The 22012-nt window shown below is 40.9% G+C and overlaps 2 protein-coding genes across 3 annotated transcripts; one reads left to right on the top strand and one right to left on the bottom strand.

The window, feature by feature from the left end:
- The first annotated feature begins 643 nt into the window (after positions 1-643).
- Positions 644-9815, top strand: LOC104949725 (RNA-binding E3 ubiquitin-protein ligase MEX3C-like). Of its 2 annotated transcripts, none has more exons than XM_010776131.1 (5): positions 644-1411; positions 2589-2827; positions 3017-3062; positions 4956-5674; positions 6329-9815. In XM_010776131.1, exons 1-4 carry the CDS (start codon positions 805-807, stop codon positions 5267-5269), a joined length of 1206 nt encoding a protein of 401 aa, XP_010774433.1. In that variant the 5' UTR covers positions 644-804; the 3' UTR covers positions 5270-5674; positions 6329-9815. The 2 variants fall into 2 exon arrangements, with proteins under 2 accessions (XP_010774433.1, XP_010774430.1); XM_010776128.1 differs by having other exon boundaries at positions 6324-9815.
- Positions 9816-13420: 3605 nt separating this feature from the next.
- Positions 13421-21306, bottom strand: LOC104949724 (mothers against decapentaplegic homolog 4). The gene is made up of 10 exons (XM_010776127.1): positions 21037-21306; positions 19232-19633; positions 18770-18944; positions 18044-18298; positions 17677-17784; positions 17525-17575; positions 16412-16595; positions 15132-15300; positions 14801-14939; positions 13421-14182 (listed from the first exon to the last, which is right to left on the bottom strand). The coding sequence occupies exons 2-10, from the start codon at positions 19469-19471 to the stop codon at positions 13971-13973; spliced, it is 1533 nt and encodes a 510-aa protein (XP_010774429.1). The 5' UTR covers positions 19472-19633; positions 21037-21306; the 3' UTR covers positions 13421-13970.
- Positions 21307-22012: the final 706 nt, after the last annotated feature.

Raw genomic sequence — 22012 nt, 5'->3', positions numbered from 1 at the left:
TTGTGGACAGCAGATAGCAGTGGAGTGGTGATGTCAGACTTCTCTAGCTTGTTGTTAAGCTGGACAACCAGTTAATTGAAATCATGTCCAATATCTAAATGAATGTACTTGAAGATCACAGTTGTATTCAAGTTACTTTTCTTTCAAAGTTAGGGAATAGTTTGCCCTACAAAAAGTCGTGGCCCTACTAGTTTTTATCAAACCAACATCTTGTTGCAATTTGAGGAAAAGCCTAATTGGCATCTTACCTGCGAAAACATACATGGTGGCTAGGGTCAGACCATTGATGTTCAACACATATTGGTTGCATCTTTATTAGGTAACATACTGTCCTTGCCCTCAATCTAAGCCTTCTAATAACATGTTACTTATCCCTACCTTTTTTTTTCTCTAGATCTCACCAAAAAAAGGGTATATTAATGCCACAATAATTGTGTCGACTATGAAGCGGCCTTACGGAATTATTCTCCCGATACCTCGGGATGTGTAGCCCATTGGCAAATATAGTATAATGAATCATTCATGACAGAAGTCAGAACCACTGCAAGATGTGCGGCGAGTGCGTCTTTCTGATAGTTGTGAATACACGCCTGGCCTGACCCCAAAACCAAGTATCGCGTGAACCAGCTTTACGAGATTACAGTGTAAGGAGGGCTGCATGGAGAGCTGGAAAGACAAAACAAAAGCCACACATTTCAACCAACAGGCGCGGGTCGCTTTTTATTTTTTTCTGAACCAAAAACAATTAGATTAATTATTTGTATCGTTTTCCGTCTAAAGACAGTATTATAAAAGCTTTGCATAATGCCGAGTAGCACATCTTTGCTGGAGGCCGACGAGGGAGAGTCCGAGGTCCCACCGCCTCTAGTGCACGCTTTCGCCGGTATGGGCCTTGAGGAGCACCACGGCACCCAGAGCCAGAACCCCGAACAATTAGACGAGAGCCTCCACTATCACCACCACCTCCACCAGCTTCCCCCTGTTTCTCATTTTAACCTTCTCGGTACGGTCCTAGACTTGAAGCCCGTGCATCGGCCGCCTTCGGGAGAAGAAGTGAACATAGCGCCCGAGGACGATGAGCTAGAAGTTGGAGCCGACTCCTTGTTGCTAGCGCAGGCCCACCGCCAGCAACACCTCCCATCGGGGCCAGGAGGCTCAGTGATGCCTTCGGGGATGGAGCCTCCGCACGTCGAGACGGTCTTGTTGTACAACGGAGAGGGAGATGATATCGGGCTCGGCGGCGACGCCTTACCACTGGCTGGCAGCATGGCGATACTACCGCCCGGCATGTACGGGGAGTCGGGCTACGAGGCCGAGTCTTCGCTCTTGGCTCGGCGAAAGAGCGTCAACACAACCGAGTGTGTGTCGGTGCCCAGCTCCGAGCACGTCGCGGAGATTGTGGGCAGACAGGGTGAGTCTTTGTTGTGTTTCGGAGGGTTTTGGTCAAATCCTTTTCAAAGCTAAGTTGCTAATGGCAGTTTGGTCCAAACTTGGTAGGAAGATAGTTCATGCAGTAGTAAATCAAGCGAAATAAGATATACAACAGGATGTTAAATGTAATAAATTGTGATTTCAAAAGAATGTTGCAATATTAAGTAAACCCAAAGTTACAATCAAACATTTAGCTAAATTGTACTTTAATTTGTTGCAAGTAAGAATATAACGTTAGTCAACACGCTACCGTTAGCTATAAACTTATTGTTGTCACCAGCTTTGACGAGTATTGTTGCAAGCTGTTTATGATAAATAGTACCTAACATTTTTTCAAGCTACATTATTATGTGGGACATCTAACATTTGTGTTGAGTATTGTATAGTCATAAATAAGACATATTATTAAACCATGTCTTTTTCAGCAACACTTAGCTCAGCTAGCTTAGCACTCCTCCTAACTGGGTCAACATCACACTCGCCCAACACCCTCAGCAAAAGTTTACAATACAAGTTTTATAAGCTAGCAGGTGTCTTCTCGCTCTGACAGCTCGTCTGTATTTTGGACGTTTTGTCTGTTCTTTACGGACAGTGAACAACGAACATGTCCCCAGCCGTGCCTTGCCGAGCTAAACGAGGCTTTGCTTTGTCTCGGAGGAGAACATGAAGAGCGGTGTGTAGGTCGTCATTGCTTTGCCACATCAGCTGTAGGTTATAGTTAGCTCTGTGACATAACCAATACTCCTCACTTCAACTAAACGCTGCCCCTTTCCTAGATATCGAACGCCTTTATCTGGTCTTTTACATAAACTTTACATAGCTCAATAGTAGGGTTGAGAGAGTGTTATTATGTCGTCTTTGTTGGGGGAGGGTGCACAGACTGCAGTGTTGACAACAACAGGAAATGGCTCTGGTAATAATGCTGGACTACTCAACCACAGCTGAAAGGAATATTTAATGTATATGCTATGCAACTTTGAAATGGCATTAGTGACTGGAAAGGGAAATTGCATATGGCATAACCTTTAATTAGGTAATCATCAAAGTTTAATATGTTGACTTAATGCAGTGTGTGTGTGGTACATTTCAAACGTGAATCAGCAATGAATGATCCAACAGTACTCTGTTTCTTTCCTTGTCTCCCTTGTTCATTACAGGCTGTAAGATTAAGGCACTTCGAGCCAAGACCAACACCTACATTAAGACACCGGTGAGGGGAGAGCAGCCTGTCTTTGTTGTGACGGGGCGCAAAGAAGACGTGGGCATGGCTAAGAGGGAGATCCTCTCTGCAGCTGAGCACTTCTCCCTCATCAGAGCCTCTCGAAACAAGACAGGCCCTCTGTCTGCTGCGACGGGTACAGGGACCCCCTCTCTACCTGGACAGACAACCATTCAGGTCAGAAAACATGTGATCATGAATCATAGCATTGTTCTGTGTTAAAGATTCCCATTCCTATGCAGTGAGTTACATTACTTGTTATGTATCGTACCATCCATGTTTCCCACATTTGTTTTTATATAGGAGGCTCTCTGTGTGTTTGATTCATAGTAGTCTAAGTTACCCAGTGTCATTTTAATTCTACAGGTGCGAGTACCATATCGGGTTGTAGGGCTGGTCGTGGGTCCCAAAGGTGAGTCTTTGAAACTATCCATTATTAAGATAAGCATTGTCTCCCAGAAGGTGGTTCAGTTTATATTTATATTTTCATATGGAGATAGTGCTGCTTTTTAAATAAATTACACATTCTTGTGTATCATACAACTGTTGTACAAAAACACTTGTTATCTCTGAGCATTTAAACAAAGTTGTGGACTGTCTGATTTTTTTAAGTTTGCTTACAGATCCTGTAAGTTTTAATATGCTCAACTTTACTAAAGATGGCTACATTTTGCTCTGGGAAAGTCTTCAACCCCTTTCCCTGTTGACAGTGTCAGAAACTCCTGGGGTTGATTTGTAAATTGAAGTGCAGTAGTTCTCAACCATGTGCCAGTAGACTGGAGAGGGTGAGGCAACGGGTCATAATGAAAACAAATTTGAAATAAAAATGTGACGATAATGAAAAATATTCCTTTCAATATTTGATGTTTACAATCATCGAGAAAGGTGTCAGTTACTTGAACCTTCACAGTGGGATATTTGTCAATGCTCTCTCTGGTTATCCCTTTAAAGGAGACGTGTCATGCTTTTCCGGTTATTACCCGTCGCCTTGTGTGTTATGAAGGTTTTTATGCATGTAAACGGTCTGCAGAGTCAAAACCCTCAAAGTACACGCTGTAGCGAGTAAAACTCTAACACAGAAAATACCTCCACAAAACGCCTCGTTGGAGATACGTCATTGTCTATTTGATTCTTCCGGGTACGGCATGATGTCAAGCCTTACCCGGAACAAAATAGACCAATCCGTGGAGCCGTTACGTTAAGTCCCCGCTGATTGGTCCAAATTGACCAATCCACGGACTTTCCCCCCCAACCACACACATGCACACGCACACGCACACACACCTCTGCTGATTTCTCCTCCCTGGCTGCAGGCTGATAACAGACAGTTGGGATCGTGGTGAAATTCTCTCTGCAGACCCATTTTCACAGCGGTTTTAAACCTTTTTCTTACTCAATATCAAGCCACACTTATTGTTTTTACTTCGGCTGTGACTTTGTGTGTGCTCAGGGTGAGTTTGGCTGTGTTTGGCTGTGTATCGCTAAACAAGAAAACAACACCTCCACGGAGCTCAGCGCGATTCACAACGTCCCGACCAATCGGAGCACACTGTGCTCACAGGAAGGGTGGGGGCTGGAGCTATTGGATCTACAACAAGCCGTTAAAGGCAGAGAGTGAAATTCAGTGAATACACGTAGTTTACAGAGAATCTGTATGAGAAACCAACGTGAGTTTGGAAAATTGCACAATCTAAATCTATTCTAGTCGACCTAAACTATGGAATTATGATAAGTGGAAAAGGCCATGACATGTCTCCTTTAAGATATATAGGAATGACATTTGAAAAGTTTCCTAAACCTAACTGAAACATGTCTTGTTAGCCAGCTGAGTCACCAGGTGCTATAATTATTGCAGAGCCGGGTTTCCTCATTTTTCAATGCCAGCTATTGTTAGAAAAAAACAAGTGTATTTACTGAAAATATGAATGATGCAGTAAATGTGACTGGGCAGTCTTTAGTATAGCTATTCCTGGACTTTGTCAACTCCACGAACCCTGGTTCGGCCAAGTTAAGAGGCGTCAACAATGAAGTACACAGAGATCTGTTCTTTAGCTAATGTTCTCAGCCCTATTTATACTTGTTTTCATCCCGACGCCAAACAATTTGATTCTCTACATCAATGTTCCATTTTTTTATCCTTGGATGTATATTTCTCAGAATTGGTCATGAATACAGTATCATGCGTCAAACTTTATGTGATTATGCGCTTGCCATTCATCTTGCCATGTGACCAGAGTAATAACTTAAAGTTAGTTTACTGACAAGTGTTATATTATAAGGTTCTTGGTCTGCTCATATCTTTCAGGGGCAACCATCAAACGTATTCAGCAACAGACTCACACGTACATTGTGACGCCAAGTCGGGACAAGGAGCCGGTGTTCGAGGTCACCGGGATGCCGGAGAACGTGGATCGTGCGAAGGATGAGATAGAGGCGCACATCGCCATACGTACAGGATCCTGTGGAAGTATTGAGGCTCCTGGAGTTGACAACAATGACTTTCAGTACAATGGGACAGATGTCAGCTTTGAGCATGCTGCAGCAGCAGCGCTGGGGGAGGCCGGATGGCTTCGTGCAGGGGCATCATCCCAAAATGGTGGCGGCAGCCTGTGCCAATGAGTCTCAACGGTACTCAGCGAATCAATAGCAATATCACAGCGTATCAGGATGTCTTCCACCTACCGCAACGACAGCTCCAGTTCCCTGGGCAGCGGCTCCAGCTCGGCTGACTCTGTCTACGCCACCAGTAATGGTAACCGAATGGCAGATCTGAGCCCGACTTGTCAGTTTAATGCCAATGCTAACAACAACAACAACAGTAATGGTGGCAGTGCAAATTTCTGGTTTGGCGACAGCGTTCTTCCCGAGGAGCTGGTCAGCCTAAGAGGTGCAGGATCTTCCTCCGGCTTCGATCCGTTAACCATCTCCACTGCCCAAGCATTGCACCCTGCTGCACAGCCACCGATCTGGAGCGCTTATGTGGACCACCAGCCCCCACAGGCCTTCGATGCTCGTCACTCTCAGGTAGGTGAAATTCAGCAGGTGCACACAGTTTATGGCTCCCTTATGACCATCCCACTATTTAAAGGGGACCTATCATGCAAAATGCACTTTTGTACATCTTTTATACATGAATATGTGTCCCCGGTGTGTCAGGGAACTCACCAAGTGTCAGAAAACACAACCCTCTCTCTTTTCCTCCATACCCAAATCTCTAAAAACGGGGCTGCAACAGATCTGATACAGACTTATACAGATTTGAAATTGTTCTGACATCAGAAACTGGGAGCTCCGCCTATATGGGCAACTCTCCACCTATCAGGGGAATGAGAGGTTGCCGTGGCATGGTAACAACATGGTAACATGACGCTCATGCCTCGCCCCCCCTCCTTTGATAGGTCCACTTTAAGTTTGTCTTACTCCCAACCTTTCAAGTTTAACAAAGACATTTGGCTTACGGCAGTTGTCTATTGTCCTGTACTTCTAACCATTGCCCATATTGTGAAAAGAACAAGGACGTCTAAAGTGACAATAAGAGAACAGGAAACTCAGTGTCAATAATAATGATGAAGTAATTAAAGAAACTGTTTTTAAATCAGAAACAGATTTTTTAAATATAATTACTTGTGTAAGGCTCATGTAATCCAATGCCTGTTTTGATCATTTTCTCCAGAACAGTCTGCCAGGAACGCCCCGGCTCTCTCCAACAGAAGCCTTGGAGCACCCTCAGGCCAGGAGAGTTCTCCGAGGGCCCTTTGTCTCGACCGGGGCCCATGATGTCCAGAGGTTCCCCTCTTACAGCTCGGCCTTCTCCTCTTCCAGTGAAAGCACAGCCTCCTCTTCCTCCCCTCCTGAATCCTCCCTCTCCCACCGCCCGGGGGTTGGACCAGCAGGGAGGGGACAGGAAATATGCATGCATTGCATGGATAACCAGGTGATCGCTGCCCTGGTTCCCTGTGGCCATAACCTCTTCTGTTTAGATTGTGCCACCCATATATGCCAGAGTCCAGACGCTGTTTGCCCTGTGTGCATGTCCCCGGTCACACAGGCCATTCAGCTGCGCAACATTTGATTTTAATCCATTTATTGACGGCTGATGAGGGATCAGCCTCCCCAACACTTCCAAATTGTAAAGTGTAGGGAAATTCATTGTTTAGGTATATCCTCACATTTGTCCAAGCTGGTGTTCGGTTGACAAAGGTGAGGAAGAATAGGTGAATAAGGAATGATGTATATTTAGGGCATGGGTTAGGGTTTTCAGCCCGTACATGTGCCTGCTGTTGTGAAGTCTTCTTCCATGATTGATTGATTGATCAATGGGAGGGTTGGAAACCCTCTGTGTAGCATTGGGTGGGGTGGGATATATATATATATATTTTGCTCATCATGATTTTTGATTTAAATGTTCTCCTCCCTGAAGCATTTCTGCCTACCTATATTTTTTATCAATTTTTAAAATGTATTTTGAATTATATTAGAAACATAATGCTTTCAGGTCAAGGTTAATTTTGTCAACATCTCAAAAGTTTTTCGCCATTGTTTTATTTTTTTTATTCGCTGCTACAAATTGTTTTTATCTGAAGTAGAGCCAAGCCCCTTTGCCTCCCAATTATTGTGCTCGCTCCAAGGAAAACAGAAGCGAGCATGTTTACATATCAGCCCCATATATTAATATGATTAAACTAATAGTATTCTCCTGGTTACCACAGAATTTGAATGCCTACTGCAGTAAACTGGATAAAATATACACATTATCCTGGAAAATGCCACACTACCATTGAAAATGTGTGTAAATATCGAGCAAAGTGTGTCTGTTATATTTAAACAGAATATGATGTTTACAGGCTCCAGTGGAAGTTTTTGAGTTGCTTGTATCAAAAGCATAGTGACGCAGCACGTAGACATACCCACAAAGGGGTTTTAAACCAAGTGGGTCAAACCCACAACTGTAAATGGTTCACACTCCAGGGGTAACCTCTTGTTGCCTCAGGCTTCCTTCTCTCCCAGACTAGAACCAACAAGTGGTTAACTTCCCTTTGTTGAGTACCAGGATGTTACGTTGCTTTCCGTTTCTACCTTTTAAAAAACTGTTTACGGTAAACTTGTGCCTAATTCCATTTTGAGTAAACAAAAAGTATGTTTGAAAAAACAAAATTTGAACAAAAAGTGCCGAGTGGACGCAGTGTTGTTTGTCTTAAAACAAACTTGTGGCCTTTTTGGAAAGCTTGTAACTAACTGACAACACTATCTACCAATTCAGATCACGCTAACAGAGGTCTTAATGTATTCTTCAAAGTTTAAACTCTTAAATGCCTCTCTGTTGATCAAAGGTTATCTAACAAGGATGTTTTTTTTTTTTTGCTTCCCATTTTTAGTGAGCCTTTCCCAAATATTTACCATCTATTTGCTATCACCAAACACTCCCATTTATTTTAATTACATTTCCACTCATTGTTTTTTGTTTATATCTCAATGATATCGTTGTTTGGAGAAACCATGTGCTGATTTTCTGCCAGAGATATATGCACAGCTTGTCCCTTTTTGGAAACATTCCTCCTCCCTGTATTACAGTTACTTTTTTTTGACAATTCACTTACCCTGCTCCTCACAGCCATGTTGTGTCCTGGTTGGTTAGCAGAAGGCAAATAATTATATTAGGATGAAAAATTGAGACAGCAGCCATCAATGTCTCGTCTACCAGGCCTATGCAAAAATCATATCAGTAAACTACCCAAGGAGATAAACTGAACTATATTGGGCGTAAACCTGTAGACAGACTTTTCCCTTCTGATTTGACCAGTTTCTACTTTTCAGTCAGCGTTAACTTTCATTACCAGCTCTAATGCATTGACGAGATGCTTCACCTGTCTCATCAGCTCAATTGCTGTTGCTCTTGTGCCCTAGTTAGCACAGCCTTCCTCATATTTTATCACACTTTTGACAAGATCTTTGTGCACCCCCTTTCAATGTGCATCTGTCTTTTCCTCCTCCTGAAAAGCGATGGAAAAAGGTACAAATAGGTGGAAATCATCTCAAATCTTAACTTTAAACGCCAGTGTCTCTAGACTTAGTTTTACAGGATGAAATGAGTTGAGGGACATTTGGAAGGAGAGCCAGCTGGAATGATTTAATCTGGGACTGACACTACAGGAGGTCAATACTGTTGCTTTACTTTTTGGACATTGGACCGCAGTCCGTCTAGCATTCCAACTGTAAACGGTATTTGTGAGTTATTCTATACTTCCGTTTCTTAAATATCATCTTTCATGGGTGAATGAGCTTTCTCAAGGAAATGGAACCGAAGGAGTCCCAAAAGTGCAAAAAACCCATCTGCTTTTGCCCCTTGGGTCTTCTCGCCGTCCCTTTTTATTTTATTTCTCTCAGCTCTACGAAGGGTGGATCTCTCTTTCTCTCTCGGAGGGAATGCAATACACTGTTAGCCCTCAGTTTATTGACATTTTTGTGTATGTATTATATGATATTACTGTTAATGACTGATGAATATACAGAACTTATTTTTATTTTGTTACATTTCATATATATACACAAATATATCTATATTAAAATGTTTACAATAAGATTTTAATTTTTTTTTTACTTTTCTGAGTGATCAATTGAATGAAGAGTTGGAAACCCAGAAATGTTGCAGAAGGGTGTCAATGCTATCTGCTTGTAGTCTAGTTATTAGTTTACAGTATTGATGATAATCGTATTGATAGCTACCGTTTAGTGGAGAATGGAATGTGCATCACGAGCATGTGTTCATATACATGTACAGCCAATGTAAAACGTAACACTGCAACTGTAAAAAGGCCAAGGATTCAAGCTGCCGGTCATGTCTGTACGCCACCAAATTAAGAACGGTATACTGTAAAATTTATCTTAGTTTATCTATATATAAATACATATATTGTTAAGCTGTACCAACAGTTCAAAGTATTTGCTAATTTTACTACACTTTTGTTATGTATATGTCGGAGGAGTCTTATGGCATATAAATTCTTCAAATTAAGTCAGGAGTTTAAAAGCAGACTATATTTTATAACGGCCTTTTAAGTTATTGCGGCCAAAGCACTGATATTATATATTTGCTGTAAAGAGAATTTAAGAGTTTTATTTTTCTGATATTAAAGTTACTTAATAAAGACGGTTTCATTTTAAGAAGTGTCTGACTGGTGTGATTCATTAAGTCAAATGTTTTTTTAATGTGTTTTGCATTCTGACAGAGACTTTTGATGAACATGGGGAATATTTCACCACCTTTGTTACCTGATTTTGACAGGTTTCCCTAATAATAAACATTTACTTTTCATAATTTCTATCTGCTTGTAAATTGTTCTTGCAAACCCCTTTTGATAAGCAGGCCCCTGGTTCTAGTTTTGATCAGTTCCAACCAAAATAAAATGTCTATTTGGAGCCGAACACTTCAGAGACATGTTTTGTATATCTGAGACCTATAATATATTTATGAAAAACAGTATAATAGGGGACCTTTAAGTTGTTCTTAAGTCAATGTGGTATTGAATTAGGGGGATTCTGAACCTCATTTACAGCAGAAAAGCATTTGATCAAAGAAATGATGGACTGGTGAGTAGCCACCCATACAGGAGACGTTAATCTGTTGCCTGACGACGAGACCTCTTCTCAGGTTTGTGACGGTGTTTAAACACCACATCATTTGAATAATGGATGGCAAAACCCCAGGATTTCACTTGGGGTCAATCAATAAACTACCATTGTAATAACAATATTTTCAATAGCATTGGGCCAACGTGCCCATAATTGGTGAACAACTAAAATGTACAACTTGAATTTTATTCAGAATGAGTCATAAATTGATTAAACAAAAAATATGTAATAAATAATTTCAGTTTTTGTTCAAGAGATTCCATGTCATGTGACCCAGTGAGTCCAAATCAATACCAGATAGTGTTACTACCCTAAACAAAGACCACACACCCCTTAAGTTAAAAAGTAATACCTATATTTTGTATGAATATATTTTTTGACTATAGTTGTTTTTAATTGAAAAGTCTACATTTTGTTTCAATGGCTTCCATTATACTCAAGCAGGTTTATAATGGAAAACTCTTGGATGGAGTGAAAGTCTGTCAAATATAACAACCAAAAACTAACTTCACGCTGAGATAAATAAATCCTTTTTTATTTACATTTTTCTGTCTTGACTGTCAACAACTATGGAGATACAACACCTGGCGGAGGACTGCTCTCCACTGAGTGCACTTTTCATTTCATTTAATACAGCTGTGCTTTTCATGCTATGACATACCAAGATGTATTTTGGTACACTGACCTACATAAATCCCAACAAAATTCAACCTGGGCAAAAACTGAAAACACGTGTGGGTTGCAGTTCTTTGAAAATAAAACATTATATTAAATGGTGCGATGTGTTTAATTGAGCCACCTGCTCCCAAGAGGAAAATCTATCTTTGAAAAAAACGTAATACTGTAACCTCTTCATGTTGGGTATGTCTTCTTATTTCATGTTGTGTTTTTATAGAAAATAAACAGGTCAACATTTAGAGAATATCCGGCCATGTTTAATTAAAGACTCTCACATAAGAAGTACAGGTAAAATGTATATCTTCAATCTGTCATAGTAGTCAACATCAACTCCTTTGAGCCGTGTCTTTAGGCTCCTATAATAACTGCAAGTAATATAAAAACATCTGTCCACCGGGCCGGCTAAAATGATTGGTCGTGCTTTTTAAAGCACTACGGCTTCCACAGATGATTTAAAAAAAAAATGTATTTATTGTCAAAGCATTTAATGTATTCATTGCTATCGGGATGTTAAGAGCATTCCATATAACAAAAAGGGTTTCTGAAGTGAATTACCTACCCCACCGTTAAAGCACGACCAAACATAACATTATTTCTCCAGACATAATTCAGCATCACTTCTTTCAGTAACATAATCTTAAAATATCCTGTTTCCTGAATAATCAGTTGCATAATTATGGTAATAAATCCAAAAACCTGACTCTTATTCGTTCTGTTTGAAAAAAAACAATGCTTTTCAAATGATAGTGAATTATCAAAGATGAGTAAAAGGAAAGAAACCACGGCTGAGTATGCAGTGTCTTTTTCCATCTTATCTGTAACGCACAAAGACAGCATTGCTCAAAGGGAAAAATACACAAATACATGTTTTAAATGTCTTGTCAGATACATATGTTCAGACAGGATTTACTGTAGGGCGATTTGCTGTGAAAAAAAGCCAAAGAAAACAAAAGATGCACGGGCAGATGAGATGGGACTTTACTTCATATCTATTTATGTGTGTCAATTTAGCTTCACACCTGTGAGAAAAATGTGTCTACTAATTTTAGATGGAGTTATTGTATTTAAACAAATTATGCCTCAGAGTTCCTTAGGAGCTTAGGTTCCAGCAATTTGAGTTTATGTTCTTAAATTTGGATATTTCCCCTTAGTTATGACTATGTAGCTTCCCTCGGTTTGCCTTAAATGCTTTTGTCATAAACCAGCAGCACTCCAGTTTCCCTTTTTAATGCAGGGCAAGTGAAGTACTCCATTTAAAAAAGGGTTAGATATAAAAGTGTCTATTTGCCATTAAAATCATACAGACATTGACATATTTTTCAAAAACAAATATATTTATGGATTAAAAAAGAAAGAAAACTGCAAATCCAAAAAATTAAATGCAACTCCAAACTACAAATGTGTGTAAGAGTGAAAGGGCAAAAACAGTCTTTAAAAATGTGACTTAGTGTTACATGTTTTTAATACTAATGTACACAAAGATGCGTCTTTTCACAATCCTACATCAAATATAAACCACTCTATTCACTCCCTTTTCCACATTGCAGGACAACCAACTCAAATTAGGGTTATTGAATTAAAAACTTGAAAAAATTAAAGTGCTAAAATTACAATACAAATCAGTTAATAAAGTAACAAAAATAGAACCCAAAAAAAAGTCAATATTGCTGTGAAATTGTCTTGTATTTGTGTCACTAAACTATACACAAGACCTTGATCAAGTAGGCGGGCTGCAAGTCATAAGATATTTCAGTTCAATATTTCTCAACTGTGTGGAGAGTGTGTCGGGTATGGTTGGAGATAAAGAGAGATACAATTGAAAAGAAAACAAACATAATCCCCTTTAAAATTCAATTTAATTTCCAAATTAACGTCCACTCTGTGATCCATGATCACACAAGACTGCTTCTGAGTAATGAATACTTTGGTTTGCCAAAACATCGATACACTTTGTTGCTTTTACCAAACTTCATACATCTAAGACCAGCTGTCTGCCTCTCCCCCACTTTTACTGAACAAAAGCAAGCTAGCTGCTCTCAGAGTGAAATTGAGAAAAGAAGATGCATGAGACTCACCCTTTGTGGCAGCATAACAGGGCACTTAACAAAACAGTAACCATACCTGAAACAGGTGAGAGGAGACCAGGGTGGAGATTTACCAACGGCGAATGATTGATGAGCCTCCTCTCATCACAATATTTGAGTGAGTGGAGAAATAACATTTCCACAGATAGTTGGTAAAAACAGATATATTGCCATTTAACTTTGCATGTCATGACGCCACTGAAGGACAATATTGTCTTGTGAAAGTGGGGGTCTTGTTTAATTGAGAAGAGGAAATAAAAAAGATTTGTCATTGGACCTCCATAAAACCCATAACCAATCACAGAGAAGCCCCTAGACTTGACCTCGTTTCAGTTCAGAGAGTGAGTCGGCTTGAGGCATGGCGCTTGTCCTTTCATTCTGTGTGATGTTCGTGGATGGCTGATCGTGGACCAGACTAGCTTGTCATGACAGGTGTGAAGCAGTCTGACACAATGGAAACCAGCAGCACTCTCCTGGTGCTCAGACACTCATCCCGCAGCTGTACAGCCCTCAGGCGTTCTTCCATTCTTCAGTGAGTCTGATGTCTGTCAGTAGTTGTGGACTGAGTAGTCGCTGTACATTCCAGTTTCATGGGATCTTCAGGTCATCTATCATCATGATGTGTTGCTTTGTAACTGTCTACTCATCTTTCCAGTCATAACAAATCAAAGCCATATATCAAAAATAAAGAGCAACATATCTTTATTTAATATATGGCTTTAGCTAATTGTAGTGTCATTAATGCTGAAAAAAAAGTAGGGGCCACAGTGCACAAAGGTACCTCAAAAACACCTGAATGTTTATTTTGTTCATGTGGGACAGCTACAGTGTCACAGCTGTTTCACTGGATTCTCCACACGGTTCACTGAGGACGACTCTCCGTAGCCGCTGTATGCTGCAGTGTGATGCTGCGGGGGTGGGGGCGCATCTCAGTCCAGAGGTTGAGGGTCTGCGATAGGCATAGTGTGCAGAACCTCGTCCAGTAACTGGAGGGCTCTGTGCAGGTGGATCTCAATCCAGCAGGGGGTCTCCTTGATGCTCTGCCGGGGGTAGTCGGGACCCCAGCCCTTAACAAAACTCATCCTGAGAATACACAGCCTCCGCAGGTCATCCACCCCGATACCAGCTGCTGCCGAGAGACCTGGAGGAGAGATCAGGTGAGTGGGATAAAGTTTATGTGTGAAAAAAACGATTTATTCCATTTTAAAAATAGGATTCAAGTGAATTGTATTAACCGAAGATTTCAAGTGATAACTATTATTTTGAGTTGAAAAAATTATAATCGAATAATTGAAAATTAATTCCCAATTTTTAGGCAACTGAGTATCTGGGTTTTGGGCCAAGATGTTCTGACATAGGGAAAAAATCTTTTAAGATTTAAAAGACTTGTGACAACAACACCGTAGAAGAAAAATCACTGGAAAATGTGCAAAACTTTCAACTACATTTTTAGCTAAATGTAACTACGGTAAATCAAAATGTAAAATACTATTTTTCATTGAGCATTTCTATGTTTGCGTCATATGCAAGTATATAGCTCCCATTCACTGCTTGTTAACATCCACCCACTCTGCCTTTACCACCCCCTGATAGAATCGGAGGAGGAAACCCTCTTTAATTGTCACACATAGATGCACACACAGTGACATTTGACCTCTGCATTTAACCCATCCTAGTACTAGGAGCAGTGGGCAGCTATTGTACAGCGCCCGGTGTCTGTGTGAATGTGCATCGGTATATATAGAGTAAAGTTTCTTACTAATAGCTGGAGCAATTCCTCCAACTGATCCAGGGCCAGGTATATTTCCAGCCACAGCGGCTGCCTGAGCTGCAGCGGCGGCCTGAGCCGTGGCGGCCTGCTGCTGCATCTGTCTGTGGCACTGACGGAGGTCGAACACCTGGCGGAGGGAGGAGACGTTAACAAATGTCCTTCAGCAGCAAGTACCTACTACCAGCAGAAATGAAGACTGTGGCAGCATGGGGAAAACAGCTTAAAAAACAATGTCAGAGCAGAATGACGAAGACGGTTTGATCTTTCACACAGCCTTGAGGGATGTCCTCCTTCTACAGTCCAGTGACTATGTGCTCACCTTGATGTAAGCGCTGGGGTATATTTTGTGCACAGCGTCTCCAGGGGCTCGGCCGGCCTCTCTGTCCAGGTAGTAACTCTGAACAAACACTGCGTGGTCACTGAGGCATCGCACCCACACATCCCCCTCCCCCTTACACTCCAGCTGAACCCCTTTGCCAATGTGAAGCCTGGAAGAGAGGAGACAACAGGATGGGAATAAAGCAGAGTTATAATATTGCCATATTGAGTTTTCATAGTAAACATAGCCATTTATTGTCTGCATTCAACGATTCTCACCTAGACACATTAGATCAGCAAAATATGCAGAACGTAAATTGGTTTCACCAAGTTGCTGTCTATGTTTTTTTAATCCTTTGCATGCCTTTGTCATGTTAGAATTACAAATACAAACAACTTGCTGGCCTAGTCATGAAACATTATTATACATCCTTTTGACAAGAATATTCTCAGCTTATTTCTTAACTAAACAGGAAAAAATAAAAGGAACCAAATGTAAAGAAGATTAGGCGATGTTATCTTGGATCAACATGTGCTTCTGAGCTTTTAACAGATGACATTGTGGTAGGGCTTTTAAGTGTCAAATGGGTAGAACAATAGTGCATACTCCAACCAAAGATACACCTAAGAAAATGCATTTTGCCTTACTATTTTGGGATATTTATATCTGCATCAAACACACATCTAAAGATTATATTATAGAGTTTCTGCAGGTTTCAACAAGTTAAAATATGGGTTTAAGACCATATTTATACCAATGTGTATTCTGTTACTATGAATGAAATAAATCCTAAACATTTTTCTGTTTATGAATGTATTGATCTGGCTTTAATCATGCATAAACGTAGTGTTTCCCATCCATATTTGTTTGATTTAGCATGTCCTTACCACAGCAAAGTGAAGCAGAATTGAATCTAAGCCTAAATATCAATCTTAAGAAGCAGGTAGGATAGCATGATCAGCTTGAGCAATCCTAACCGGGGTGCAGAACCTCTATTTTGTAAATGACTGATGTAAAAATAACAACCTAAATGTATATAGTGCCTTTCATAAACCCAAGGACGCTTATACAGAGGGAAACACAAAACACAGAACAGAACATGCTGGGTCTAAACAGAAAAACAGACAAGGTTGTTCTTGTTAAGTGGTACATCTCTTGATTATTTGAAGTGAACACAACAGTAGAGCATTCATTTTTAGATCCCATCTAGTTACATTTAAGACCTTATAGGCCTACAATAGCAGCAAGCGTGCACTGTTGAAAGTTATTATGGTTGCTACCTTGCTCTCTCAATGGCCTCAGTGCGATGAACATTGCTGAGCTGACCCAAGCAGAAGCGGTCTCCTCCTGAGGGGTCCACATAGCCGTCCACTGTCACGATGGGGCAAGAAGAGGGGACCTTAAACGTCTCCCCGACCTGAACGTCCATCTCAAAATAGGCAATGGAGCACCAGTAGTCAGGAGCTGAAACAGAAGGGAGGAAACTAATGTCAACGGTTTCATTTCAGGAATTAACATTTTTCCTTGTCAAGCTATTTATAAAAAAGGTATATTTTCGTAGTACAGAAATGAAGACAAACAAGCCACGTTTTCATTTGATACATTTGTCCATCCATCCATCTTCTCCCGCTTATCCGTGGTCGGGTCGCGGAGGTAGCAGTTTCAGCAGAGAGCCCCAAACTTTCTTTTCCCTGGCCACATCAACCAGCTCTGACTGGGGGATCCCAAGGCGCTCCCAGGCCAGCGAAGAGATATAATCCCTCCACCTGGTCCTAGGTCTACCCCTTGGTCTCTTCCCAGCTGGACGTGCCTGGAACACCTCCCTAGGGAGGCGCCCAGGTGGCATCCTAACTAGGTGCCCGAACCACCTCAACTGGCTCCTTTCGACGCGAAGGAGGAGCGGTTCAACTCCGAGTCCCTCCCGGATGACCGAACTTCTCACCTTATCCCTAAGGGAGACACCAGCCACCCTGCGGAGAAAACCCATCTCGTCCGCTTGTATCCGCGATCTCGTTCTTTCGGTCATGACTGATACATTTGTAAAAAACATTATTAAACAAGGATATTTTGAATCGATTATTTTCATTGTTTCAGCACTATATGTATAATTTGAAAGTAACTTGTACATTTGATGTAATGACAATCAACAGTTGACCCAGAGGCAATCAAACCCAGCAAAGCTTTATATCTAATGTAGTCACCCACTTGAAGCAACAGTTGAAATGGGCAATACTGCTTTAGCAATGAAGAATGATAGCGAAAAAAAGGACATCACTCTATGAATCAAATTGTAAAGATGGATGCGCGGTTAGTCAAATTGATTCGCACTGTTTTCTAAAACACCAAGAAAAAATAGCCCAGGGTCCATGCGCTTCTGGATTTTGTGTTCTCACCTGGATGGTTGGATATAGGAGGCTGAAAGGCGAGCTCATTATGCAACGGCCCTGAGAGAAACAGAGAGAAATGTCAGTGATCACCCACTTTGAAGTAAATGCAATCTATAGGTCTTTAGATGAACTTGAAGCTGCAGTGACAGTGTACTTACAGTACTGTGTCGGATGTGGCATGGGGGGGTGGTGCTGTAGATGGCCGTTTGTGTGGTGGGGTGTGTTGGGGTTGAAGTTGCTGTTCCTCGACCAGTTGGCGCTGGCACCTGAGGAGAAAAGGACAACAGAAGTCAGATACAGATAAAGAGAACCGAATCAATAATTCACAAAACAAAGAACACTAGGCTTTTACTCATGATTTAAAAATTGAAATGACTTAATCCATTCTATTTCTGAAGACATATTTTTTGAGTGAGTACAGTAAAATGTTTACAGTAACTTTCAAAGTACACACACACATACTGTATTGCACAAACAAATGCAGACATCATGATGCATAAAGGAATATTGAACAACTGTACTAACCTCCTGATCCAGCAGAAATGGCAGGAAAAGCTGACGAAGAAGCGGAGGTGGAGGCCTCAGCAGGGGGGAGAAGGTTTGGAGTGGCAAAGGGCTCAGAGGGGGCCGGGCGGCTGGTGGAGGGGGGGTGCTGGATGGTCTGGATGGAGTGCCCTCCGTCGATGGAGGGCAGACTCTGCGAACCATCAAAGTCGTACTCATCTTTCACCATCAGAGCGGAGCTGGGGCCAGAACTGGTCAGAGTCAGTCCTGATAGGTCTGTGCACGAGGAACAGGATCGGAGGGCGGAACATGTTAGTGACGGACAGTTTACACCTGTGATCCAGCCCCACAGCGTTTTACAAAAAGATGAATAGAAAGGGAACGATGAACTGTTTGACTTTTGCTTAAAAATACAAATAGACTATCTAATAGTAAATGTATAAATAAAGAGAGTAGTTGTGAACAAAATAACTTGTGTTTTCAATTTGAATAAATAATTATAAATTTTTATTTTGTTAATGTCCTCTTCTTTATTTAAGAGTCACAGTTAAGAGAGACTGTATTAAAATTGCATTGAACAGCCTTTTCTTTATCGTTTTACATACATTTTAATGATCAGTAAGCTAGAACAACATCTTTTAGAAAGTGTTTTTTTGAAGTTCTGTTTAGTTTTAATAGGTTCTGAAGAGCCCAATAAACATTTTACCAATTAAAAAACAACTAACTGGAAGCTTCCCTATTACTAACCTATGCCAGGAGACACCACTCGCTCATAGTGATAGGGGTTGACACACACGTTGTCACACTTAAGGTCAAAGGCAAACTGGCAGTATTTGACGTGCTTCAGTTCATTCTTATGCAGGTCAGGCCACCGCCACAGCCGCGCGTAGATTACATGAGGGAACCCTTTACGTCCTGCCACCTGGGAACAACGAAAATCAAAAAGATAGAGGAAGAATAAAGGAAAAAAGCGTTAAATAATTTGTATACTCACTGCCCTTACAGCTGAGGTCAAACGCAGTGTCAATGAACGCAACCCGTTTTCCACTAGAGCAGCTTGTTCAGACGAGATTCAAAACACAATGGTCGAGTGCATCTGGCCCACCAAACTTTACGCCCTGGGCCAGATGTACAAACGTGTAGAAAATAAATGTTATTCATAACCCTGTGTTTATTAAATCTATGATCCAGGTGACTGTGTGTTCCTACCTGCAGTCGTCCATCGAGAGTCCTCTGAATGGTCACACACTTGCTGGGATGGGCCCCGTTGGTGGTGATAGCAGTGATGAGGGAGTCAAGCTCATCCTTTTTCTCCTTCAGTTTCTTCACCAGGCTCTCAATGGCCCGCTTGGCAAACGTCTCGCTCTCACCACCCTGTCTGTGACACATCAGGCTGTGCACAATGCTCAGGCAGGCATCATTGCTGGTAGGTGTGTTGGTGATAGACATCTTGACTTCTCTCTCTCACTGCACTTTCTAAGAATATATCTATATGTGGTTCACTCAATCAGGAAGCCTCAGCAGAGACTATCTTCACAGCAATTCAGCTGCAGTTGAGGAAGATGTGTGTCCTCACAAGACCCCCAGCATCAGGAAGGAAGGGGACAAAATCTGAAAAAAGGATAATTTGCAAATTTGTTATCAAACTGTTTGAGAAGTATGTTGATTGAAAATTGTAGTCGTTTATGAGGCTGTAGTTTGTTGGGCTGTTAATTTGTTTAGCGTGACACCGATGTTAGATTTCATTATGATAAAAAAAATGTTTATTATAAAATGTGCCTAATATGAAAAGTTGTATTGCTGTTGTATTAGTTGGAGTATCTAAGGAACTTGCAACTGACCAAGAAAGTCAGGCTGTAAATTGCCTGCGTTTTATGTATTGTAATTTTTTTAGATAAAGGCTGTAATTTACTGCCACCCTATCGATTAATTCTGGTTAACATTTCAGCTTTTAGGTAAAACCGATGAACATGATATTTATATTTGAATCTGAGGAGCAGGCAAGAGGCATGAATCAAAAACACTACTGTAACTATTTAACATAATATTTAGCAGTATAATAACATGCTAGCTAAGCAATTACCTCATCACCTGACGAAGTAGTATTGTATGCACCTGTGTCTAATTTGATTAAAACCCCTGAACTGTTCATTCTAGGATATAAGTTAGGGTTAAGTTGTTTTGCGTGGCTCTTGAAGGAAGCTAGCGGCGCCACTCTGACTGCCGTCTCCCCGGGAAGTTACTGCATACGGACACAACTCACCGGAAGTAAACAACCCTCCTCTTCAAAATAAAAGCTAACATTTTAACAAAACGCAACAATTTTTTTCAATATGTAAAACAACAATCACAAATGTGCTTTTAATAAGAACTGTTGAGCTCGAGAAGAACCTAAACCCCATGACATTAGATAACTATTACAAGTTATACACATAGTGTCATTTTAGTCTGTGATAGTAAATTAATTGACATGTTATGCCCAAATACGTCTTATTAACGAGTATAGGCTGAAGCTTGAACGTATTATACCTACACCTTTTACATAGCATGTACTAATAGTCAACCATTTAAGTACTTTAGTTTATTGTAGGTGTTGTTTGTAGGAATACAACAAAAAAGTTCCAAACGTCTCAAACGCAATACTAATCAAACCTTAGTGCAATATATGTTGGCCAACATATTTATATATTTCTTGTCAAATGAATTTCACAAGTTAAACACTTGTACTGCTCGCTTTCGGTTTTTGACCGGAAACAGACGTTCATTCGGTTAGCTTGATGTGAGCTTGACTAGCTTCCTGCTACTAAACATATCAGCTAGCACCGATTCATGTTGATATCACAGTAGCAAATATAGCATGCTAATAGGAGGTGAGCAGGGACGCCGCGGCACGAACAGGTCGATATGTAATGTCAAAGTACAGTTTTACTGGGAAACCCTTGGTTGGTATAAGTTCCCTCAATTAATAACGACATAAGGCTTTGTAAATAGCTAGCATTAGCACTTTACGCTACCTTAGCTTAGCTGGTGTAGCAGCTAGCAGCAGAGCCCTGCCTCTGTCCCAAGTTACCGACGGGGCGAGCGGTAGGGTGTGCAGATCCTGTAGAATTCCTGGATTATCTTCATCAATTCTGGAAGCTGTTTACAAAAACATGCTTAATTAAGTCCTTGTCCGCAACCTGTAGCTTTACATCCTTAAAACTGGAGCGCGGATCAAGTCAAATCTCAGATTTTGTGTCAAGTCCCGAGCATAGGTCCCGAGCCACTTCATGCACTTCTCACACTGTTTCCTTTAATGGCGCGCTGCGCATGCGTACCATAGGAAAGGGGTTTGAGTTCATATCATAAACTGCTATCGTTCCGGCTATTAAGTGATTTATTATCCTACTTTTATGACTTTGATTTAACAACTGATTTTTCACGAACAGATTTGACATTTCTTGCATGAAATTAGGAGGTATGTGTGTCTTATCAGTTTACCCTCACCCTTTACTACCATAACATACAGTAGGCTATAACCACAGACGGGGTTGTGTATTTGTAATCAGTTCGATAGAATTACAATATAAAGACCAAGAAAACAGATATTAATAAGTAAATGGATAAATGATTCCAGATTCAGTTTTCAGTTTAATTTAACACCATGCCACTCATTTATACATTTATTTTCTCCAATGCACTTAACAAGGTGCTAATTAATGCATTGAAATCTGTTGCAGTGATATTTAGTTGGTGTAAAAAGTAGACGTATCCACAATGTGCCAAATGCCACCTGCTGTAACCTCTCGACTGTAAAGAGAATATAAAAATGCTCTCTCTCATAGCAAACACACACACTTGAAATGCCCCATTGGTTATCACTTTGTCCCAATTACAGATGTGAATATTACCCGTTGACAGCCGCAAGATGATGATTAATTTTCAGCTTTGGTAGCTAATGTGCTTGGCATGCTCCATGCATGCTCCCATAATTTGACATTAATTGTCTCT

The sequence above is a fragment of the Notothenia coriiceps genome, unplaced genomic scaffold (genome assembly GCF_000735185.1).
Source record: "Notothenia coriiceps isolate Sejong01 unplaced genomic scaffold, NC01 NC01_scaffold00016718, whole genome shotgun sequence".
Taxonomy (NCBI): Eukaryota; Metazoa; Chordata; class Actinopteri; order Perciformes; family Nototheniidae; genus Notothenia; species Notothenia coriiceps.
The sequence above is the reverse complement of the archived record's forward strand: the minus strand, read 5'-3'. Positions and strand labels throughout refer to the sequence as shown.